Here is a 10,119-nt window from a genome sequence, read left to right on the forward strand (position 1 = left end):
ATACTATTGTTGTATAATATTATTCGATACTTGTGCACTTGTACATGTTGGTAAAGTCAACAGCGAAGTGTGAGGAGTTGACCAGAGGGTGTTAAAGTTCACCTTGTTCAACCACCCGACTAACCAATTAATCTGGGAAAACCCAAGTCATTGTTCCGTAGGACTATACTCCACAAGGAGTGGCAGATCATCAACCCCAACCCACACCAATTAAAATATTTGTCATTCAGTAACTTTTTCAATTTTTTTTTCTTTTTTTAATAAAAAATATTCAACATGTTTATGTTTTGTTTTTTGGTAAAAACAAAAACAAAAAGATAAATGCTAGACTAAATATTAAATATGTTTATGTTGAATTTGGATTATATTATTATTTTCTGAATAAAATTTTGAGTATTTTTTATTGGTACCTAGACTTAATGATAATGAAATGACCAAGGGTAATCTGTCCATTGGCTCTCATCCAATATGAGATGATTGTATCCGATTCTATAATCAAATTCAGTGCATAAAAAAAATTAAAAATAAAATTGAGAATTTCATGATCACTTTGATCAACGTATAGCCTATTTCTATTGTGTTGACTCATATATTATAGTCCGGCAAATTGATGGCTTAGATGATATGGGTTTTTAATGGATGATCATGAACCCCAAGATTCTTTAATTAGATAACCAAAGCACCATTAAAATAAATTAAAAAATGCAACTTAACCAAAGGTTCACTCAAAATGTTTGAGACCAAATATGAAAAAACAGAAAGAGAGACCTATTTGTTGCCCACAATTTTGGTCAGTTAGGTCATCTAATCACAAGCCATAGCTCATATAAAAATACAGACACGCATGCACACAAATAAACCAACCCTTCATTTATTTTTCATTTGATGCTTATCTCTGATTGGGTTGTATAATGAAAATGGCAAAGCAAGTTGTGGTGTGTGTTCTTGGTGTTCTTGGCCTTGCTCTAACCTGCAAAGCAACTTTTTACACCGTCGGGGATAGCTCCGGTTGGGATATTAGCACTGATCTTGATACATGGGTGAAGGGCAAGACATTCGCCGTTGGGGATGTCTTATGTGAGTTTTTTGTGCCTTATATATCTCATCAAAAATGTCACGCATAATTTTCTATACAAAAGTGTACGAAATGCATTAATCATGATACTAGGTTCATGGGATAATTGCCCCTTTGAGTTTATAAATATTTTTTCAAAAGTTTTTCTTATTGAAATAATAAAAATATTGATTTTGCCTATGATTATAACATTTGCTTTCAAAATTGCCCTTCTTTTTTTTCTTCTTCTCGTCTTTATGTGCTAAATCTGAATGGTATTGAAAGAGAACATTTTTGATAATTTTCATATTTGGTATCATTTTTGTCTTCAGATTTTTGTTTTCACAATAGAAAAATAAAAATTGACACTGAAAATTTATTGGGCAAACTATTTTAAAAAATGTTACCATGATTTTATTTTTCGTTTTGAAAGTATCATTCTTTTAAAAAAATTTATAATTTAAAAAATAATTGAAAAACATGAACTACAAAGAAAAAGAAAAGAAAAAAAATACCATACAGGATCTTAACATACATAGATTTCGTTGACTTTCATCGATTAAAAATATATATATATATATAGATATACACACATAAATTTATGGAAAATTAAGACAACCTTAAGAAATAATTGTGTATTAACCCTTCAAAATATTTGCTAAATATAAACAAAATTTTTAACTTCACCCTTATTTTGATGGAACCGAAGCTCCACCAGATGAATATAGTGCTACTAGTGGTGGAGCCACTCACGTGCCTCTACTCAACTTTTAAAAAATTACATTTTGTGTTGAAATTTTTAAAACATTAATTAAAATATGGACAAATATTTTATCAAATTAAACTGTGTTTCAAGCCAACCTAACCCAATAATTTGTCTTGAAATTTCCCCTCAACTAAAAGGCTAACTGCTAGCGTTGCATTCTGTGTACTTCTCTGAGTTTAAAAAGAAAAAAAATTAAAAGAAAATCATCATTGTGTTTAATTTCACTTTTTTGAATTGTTTTTCAAAATTTTGATTTGAAAATAGACTACTGGTTGGTTTCCTTTTTTTCAATCTTGCAAATGGAATTCAAAACTTTCTCCGGCTAGAATTTTGAGCAACATAATTCTAAAGTCGAACAATAAAATAAAATAAAAAATGTAAATACATGTCACATCAAAAGTAATACTATATTTATGTTATGTGTTTATCTATATCTATATCTACATCTACATCTAATCATTTTATGGCAAATTTCTCTATTTCTCAAGCGCATCCAAAAAATAGGAATTATGATTTTTTTTTTTTTTTATGATTTTTTGAATAACCAAACAAAACTCTAAAATTTTTTAAGAATAATTATCCAAAATTTAAGGACCAAACACAGTGAATCATTTTTTTTTCATAGACTACTTCAAGTGTAGCAATGAATTAATATTTGCCTTAATTTTGTGTAACACAGTGTTCCAATACTCATCAACCCACAGCGTGAATGAGGTAACAAAAAACAATTACCAGGGGTGCAACACGACCAATGTACTACAATCCAGTAGTAATGGGAACACAACATTTCCTCTCTCCACACCTGGTGACAGGTACTACGTTTGTGGCGACAAATTGCATTGCCTCGGAGGAATGAAACTTCACATTAACGTCGCAGGCAATCAAGCCGCGTCGCCCACCAATGCCCCGGAGTCCGCTACCACCTCTCTTCCGACGACGCCTTCTTCCAAGAGCAACAACCCTACAACTCTAACTTCTAGTGGCTCAACTGTGTTTGTTCATGGTGGAATGGGTTCTCTTGTCTTGGGTTTTATGGGTTTGGTGACTAGTACTATGTTTTGGGTGTTTTGAAGTTGTCTATAATGTGTTCCTATATGTAATTTTTATTTTTTTGGTATACCAATCTCATTTTAAATAAATGTTTTATAGCTGCAGATCTGAAAAAGAGAAATGTTATATGTGGCGGAAATTTTTTTAATGTTATTTCATGGTATATGTGGTTATGATGAGATTATAATCCTTTCTGTCATATGAGTAGAAACTGAAAATCCTAAGTGATTCGTGATTAGATCAAGATTAGAATATTCCAAATCCCAATTATTCAAAACACGCAATCTAAATCATTAAGCACTTACGAAAGTGATTTAGATTGTTATTTTTCAGAATAAATAATAAATCGACACAAACGATTTTTACGTGAAAAAAATCACAATTGAAGAACCTTCAATTGTAATCAAAAACCACGGGCGAAACGCCACTAATCAATCCACTACTGAAGAAATAAAGATTACAAAGATAATATACAAATTACCCAACTTAGTCAATTTGCCTTCAAATCTTCTGTAACTCTTTCACCAAGTCTTCGTCTCGGAACTGATCCACCTGAAGTTGAATCCACAACTTCACTTGTCGAATTAACGACTACGTACAGAATCAAATGCCTTTTGAAACTCTACGTTTGAATTTTCAGAATCCACCGAAGAATAACACTCTTGTATGTATACGAACAATCTCCTTGATAAGTGCTTCTTAATTCATGAGCTGAATACTCATTCAATTTTATCAAGGAAAACTCACAAAAACTTCTCCAGAAGAAAACCTCAGAAAACCTCAAAGTAGATCTGGAAAAATAATCCTAATTTTTTGGAGAAAACCAACTACTTATAGAAATCCGGATTTTGAAGCTCGCTCGAGCAAGAACCTTAACTCGCATGATTTCCATAAGTGCCTTCGCTCGAGCCACGAAACTTTCGCTCGAGCGAGAAATGAACTCTTTCAGGTTTTATGCAGACGCAGTTCTTCGCTCGAGCCACCTAGTCTTTGCTCGAGCGCACATTCATCTCTTTCAGGTTTTAAGCCAGATGCAGTCCTTCGCTCGAGCGAGCAATTCGTCGCTCGAGCGAGCAACACAAAACAGCACAGAAAATTACAACTCAACCACACAAGTTTGTTCGCGGGTTTGACAAGACTTAGGGACCTAACAATCTCCCCCTTGGTCAATACCCGGACAAAACTTTCTAACACAATTTCCTAAACAACTGCACTAGCTAAAACAATTACAACTCAAAGATCAAGCACAATTACAACTCAAAGATCTAACTAAAACACATGAACTAGCTAAACCAACTATAAAACCAATCTTGATGACAAACCAATCTGCACAAAATAAACTTGGAGAGAATTTGTTATGTATCATAATAAACCATCAAGACATCATCATATATTCCAAAAAAAAAAAATGAATCCAATGCAATCTGCAAAGAAACAGCATGTAGGCAAAAACATCTATCCCCAAAACATGTAAACATCATGAGTATGAGTATCCCATATACATCATATACATCACCCAAAAAAAAATGAAACCCCTGCCTGCAAAAACATATAAGTACCACAAGAAGATATACCCTGCAACCCTCCTTGCAAATCATAATACTCCCCCTTTTTGTCCGGGATATACACCATAAGCAAAACTATGCAAATAAAGAAACCAAAAATTGTGCCAGAAAAGCAAAAAAACCAAAAAACTGTGCAAGAGAAGAAACCAAAAACTGTCACGAACTAAGGCTCTGGAGGAGGTGGCTGCGGCATCTGGAGAAGAGAAAGAATTTGCGCAAGCATAGAACTTTGCTCCTCAAGGCGGCTGTCAAGAGAATCCATCCTGGCATCCAACTGATCTAGGCGGCGTGTGACAGACTGCTCAAGCATCTGCAGCTGGCCATGAAAAGAGCGAGGACGGATCTCAGGTAAATCAGGGGCGCCGACAGTGGCTGCTTCAAACTCTTCCTCCTCTCCAAGGGGATCATCATCACCTGCATCAAAACTCCCAACCTCGGACACACTCCCTCTCACATGGGACTGACTCTGGGAAATCGTGAGCTTTGTGATGGGTTTTATAGGATGTGCAAACTCATCGTCATCAAAAACAGGAATATCAAGAGAAGTGAGAAATCGAGTAAGCAAACACCCATAAGGAAGCCCCAAAGACTTTCTACCCTCAAAGACCCCAATCATTTTAGAAACAGTCATCTTTGGAAGATCAATGGGAAGTCTATGATGAATACAATACAACACATATCCCTAGACCTGGGTAATGTGTGAGGAATGGGTGGTGACATGAAGATTCGCACACACAATGATATTCAGAAGACGGAACCGAGGAAGCAACTCATTTTCCTGAATGAGTGCCCCAGCAAGCCAAGTTCGGTCAACTCCACATAATTCAGAGGCAACACGATCAAAATCAACACCAGACCGAGTAAGAAACGGAAAATGACAATTACCAATTTCAGGAAGATCAAGAAAAACCCGAAACACATCCCCCGTGATAACAAGTGACTTCTTCCTAACCCAAGTCTTAAAGGATGCCGGAATTTCTTTCCGAATGGAATGGATATTGCAATAGAATTCTCGGATGAGACTCAAATTTTGTGGACCTGAAAAATGCAACACTTGATCTCAGCCTAATGAATCAAATAAAGACCGAATGGTAAGAACCTCAAAGGCACTTGGGAGGACATTTCGCTCTAAATGGAATTTACGAGATGCAAACGACTCCCTAAACAACTTGGCCTTTTCTTTTTACTCGAACTTTTCAGTGTTGAAAGGGGGACGGGAAACAGTGGTTTTACGACGCTTGGATGACTCTGCCATGACTAAAACCACCCATAACATAAGAAGCCAACAACCCAAAATAAAGAAAGCATGAGACAACATTAGTCCAACATGCAGAAAACATTAGTCCAACACGAGTCCAAAACAAAGAAAGCGTGAGAATCCCAATACTCAGACCACAGTTTAAACACTAAAATGTCAAAACATGAATTAAACATGAAAAACAAACAGTATACCTGAAAGACACCAAAATGCTTAAGTGAAACACAGTAAACCCCCCACCAAGGGTAGAATAATAGAACCCCCAAATCCAAACAACAGATCACATTCTCACAAGATAATATATGAAGACAAAAACAATCCCCAATGTGAAATCCTAAATCAAAATCTCGAAATTTAAACCCTAGCAAAGAACAAAGTACAATGCTCCAACTTACTAACCCTAGGGACAAATGAGAGACACAAAAACAGTATGAAATAATCAAAAGCAACAAGAATAAAACCCAGATGAAAACAGAGCATGTACATAGTCACACGACAAACGAAGAAGAAAAAAAATAAAAGAAAAAAACTTACCAACTGGAGAATGCACAAGAATGAACGGAAAAGCCCCAAAACCAAGAGAGAAATCACAGATGAGGCTAGCAATGGACAACTCAGAAACCCTAGGGGAGAGAGAGAGAGAGAGAGAGAGAGAGAGAGAGAGAACACGAAGAAGGAGGGGAAAAAAATAAACTGAAAAGACACCCCTTTAGAATTTGAACCGCGACAGGTCGCTCGAGCGAAAACTTTGTAGATCGAGCGAAGACACCTATGCACAGGGGTTCGCTCGAGCCAAGAACTTGTTGCTCGAGCCAAAAACACACGCTCTCAGGTCTAATGCAGTAACAGAAGCACGCTCGAGCGAGGACTTCGTCGCTCGAGCCAAGAAGAGAAAAAACAAGACCCAAAAAAAAAAACTTTTTTTTTTTTTTGAAATAAACAAAAAACACAAGATACTCAATATCATGAAGTGAGACCTGGAACACAAGTAGATGATCACATTTGGCCAAAATTGATACTAAGATAAAATAATCCGCAGATCATGAATCCTGTAAACTTGCAATTTAAAAAAAAAAAAACAATGACACTGGAAATCATGAGCAAAGTAGATAAAATATAATCGGTGATCGTAAGCTACATGAGAATGTACAACTCAAAATCCAACATGAGATCTCACAAAATAAAGTGTGTGTGTGCAATCCATGAGAGTCCACTGAGCTAGAGTTAATCCTCGTAGTGATCGGATGGCTGGACCTCCGGCAAGAGTAACTGAACATCACAAAGAAAAGTCAAACCACTAGGAATCACGGGGTAGTTGTTGAGTAAATGCGGAAGCTCCCCCTCAATCAATGAGTCCCTTTTTTTTTTTTTTGACATTTTCTTTCTTGTGGGCACTCACTGGTGGCATTCACGCTCAAGAGTATGGAAACCAAACCAGAGAAGAATGAAATCATAAAGGATGTCCTGGTTGGTGCCTCTGAGGTAGCCTTTTCCTAATGCCCGGACTCCAATGAACTGAGGGAGAAACCGTGGAAGTGAAAAATGATGGTAGATGGTTAAGAGACTCAACATCACCCATGATGTACTAGTATCAGTCAATTCCACTATAAAAGTACAAGAAACACTGTTAGTGGTCCATAGAGAACTTTGATCACTTGTGCGGAAACCCCTGCAACAATTTATCTCAAGGATATGTACAGAATGAGATCATGAGGTTAATGAGCATGGGCATTCAAAATGAGCTATGAACAAAGAACAATGAGATCTTGTAAGCAGCATGAGTAGTGTGCATATAAAGATGTATACAAGTAAAACAGAAATCAATGACAATCTGATTATAACAACCAAGCACACATAAAGCCAAACACTCACACCCACTCAAGAAACAAGTAACACTCTAGTGATCGAGCATGACACCCAAGGTCTTTCTAAGGAACTCAAACCGAAGAAGATCAAGGGGTTTTGTAAAAATATCAGCTTTTTGATGCTCAGTGGGAATATGCTCAAGAACAACAAGGCCCTCTTCCACTAACTCTCGAATAAAATGATGACAAACGTCAATATGTTTGGTGCGAGAGTGTTGGACAGGATTTTTTGAAATGTTTATAGCACTTGAGTTATCATAGAAAAGAGCGAGAGTGTTCTGTTCTATCCCATAATCATGAAGCATTTGCTTCATCTACAGCATTTGTGCACAATAACTCCCTGCAGCAATGTACTCAGCCTCAGCAGTCGAAAGGGAGATGGCATTTTGCTTTTTACTATGCCAGGAAACCAGATTATTCCCAAGGTAAAAACACCTCCCGAAAGTACTCTTCCTATCATCCGCACACCCTGCCCAGTCGGCATCAGAAAAACCATTAATTTCAGCTGTAGTATCAGTAGAAAACCAAACCCCATACCCCAATGTCCCATTCACATATTTGATGATGCGTTTGACCGCAAGAAGATGAGACTTTTTAGGACTGGCTTGGTAACAGGTACAAACACCTACACTGAAGGCAATACTAGGACGACTGGCTGTGAGGTAAAGAAGACTCCCTATCATACTCCTGTAAAGGGTAGGATCAACATCAATACCAGCGGAATCTTTGGAAAGGTGAAGACTGGTGCCCATGCGAGTATGGGCATGTTTGGCAGACTCAAGACCAAACTTAGACACAAGACTTTTGGCATACTTAGTCTGAGACACAAACATTCCAGAAGGAGACTGTTTAATTTGAAGACCCAAAAAATAGGACAGCTCTCTCATCATGCTCATTTCAAACTCACGTGTCATGTAATTCGAAAAATATTTCACAAGATGATCAGCAGTGAATCCAAACACAATATCATCAACATAAATCTGAGCAACAAGAATATGAGACTTAGTATATTTCACACATAGAGTCTTATCCACACTACCCTTTTGAAAGTCATTATCAAGAAGAAAGGTAGTAAGTCTATCATACCAAGCCTGAGGGGCTTGTTTCAACCCATACAAAGCCTTGTCTAACTTGTAGACATGATTTGGACATTTAGGGTCCTCAAACCCTTTTCATTGCTCAACATATGCCTCTTCTTTCAAGTACCCATTCAGAAAGGCACTTTTCACATCCATTTGAAATAGTTTGAAACCAAGATAACAAACAACACCAAGTAAAATATGAATAGATTCGAGACTTGCAATTGGGGAAAACGTCTCATCATAGTCAACACCTTCTACTTGAGTGTAACCTTGAGCAACCAACCTGGCTTTATTCCTGGCCACAGTACCATTCTTATCAGATTTATTTTTAAAGATCCACTTGGTACCTATCACATTCATGTCTCTAGGCCTGGGAACTAGAGTCCAAACATTGTTATGTTCAAATTGACCTAATTCTTCATGCATAGCATTGGCCCAACTATCATCTAGCAAGGCCTCTTTGAAATTCTTAGGTTCAATTAATGAAATATAACACATATGTGATACCTCATCCCGAATCTGTCTTCGGGTTTTCATTCGATCCGATACACTTCCAATCACCTGTTGAGCTGGATGATTCAGTTTCACCCTTGCTGATGGTTTGAACTCAGGACTTGCAGTGACAGAAACATCAGGAGTGATGTTTCTTTGTCCACTCTTTGGACTTTGACTTACCTGTGAGGATAGTGCCGTCTCAACTTCTTGTGCTTAGACCTCAGCTTCTCTTTGACTTTGTGGTTCAGTATCCAAGATTAGAGACTCGCCATTGTCATCCTCATTTGTTGCTGGAGTAAGGGAACCTGTATCATCTATAACCACATTGATAGATTCCATTAAAGAAGAAGTTCTCAGGTTATAGACTCGAAAAGCCCTACTAGTGGTTGAATACCCTAGAAAAATACCTTCATCACTTCAGGAGTCAAATTTGCCCAAAGGCTCTCTATCTTTGTAAATGTAACACTTACTCCCAAAAATTTTGAAGTATTTTACATTAGGTTTCAATCCCTTCCACAATTCATATGGAGTTTGTAAAGTGCCGAGCCTTAAATACACGCGATTTATGACATAAACAGCAGTATTTAGGGCTTCAGCCCAAAACTTTGGAGGAAGTTTCTTACTAAGGAGCATGACCCTAGCCATTTCTTGAACAACTCTATTCTTCCTCTCAACCACTCCATTTTGTTGTGGAGTAATAGGTGCAGAAAATTCATGCTTAATTCCATGCATATCACAAAAATCCGAAAACGAACTGTTTTCAAATTCACGACCATGATCAATTCGGATTCTTATGATACGCCCAATGGAAACACCCTGTTCATTTTGAATTTTAAGGACTAAGGCCTGGAAAGCATCAAACGTATCAGATTTTTTCCTTAAAAAATTTACCCATGAAAATTGGGTAAAATCATCAACAATTAATAAAATATATCTTTTACCTCCAATGCTTTCAGTGCGAGTAGGACCCATTAAATCAATGTG

General features: G+C 37.0%; 1 protein-coding gene across 1 annotated transcript; it reads left to right on the top strand.

The window, feature by feature from the left end:
• Positions 1-871: 871 nt before the first annotated feature.
• LOC114288968 (Cupredoxin superfamily protein) lies at positions 872-2,985 on the top strand. Its single transcript, XM_028232595.2, has 2 exons — positions 872-1,077; positions 2,500-2,985. Exons 1-2 carry the CDS (start codon positions 912-914, stop codon positions 2,889-2,891), a joined length of 558 nt encoding a protein of 185 aa, XP_028088396.1. The 5' UTR covers positions 872-911; the 3' UTR covers positions 2,892-2,985.
• The last annotated feature ends 7,134 nt before the right edge of the window (positions 2,986-10,119 follow it).

Source organism: Camellia sinensis, chromosome 8 (genome assembly GCF_055761805.1).
Source record: "Camellia sinensis isolate YWXY chromosome 8, ASM5576180v1, whole genome shotgun sequence".
Lineage (NCBI taxonomy): Eukaryota > Viridiplantae > Streptophyta > Magnoliopsida > Ericales > Theaceae > Camellia > Camellia sinensis.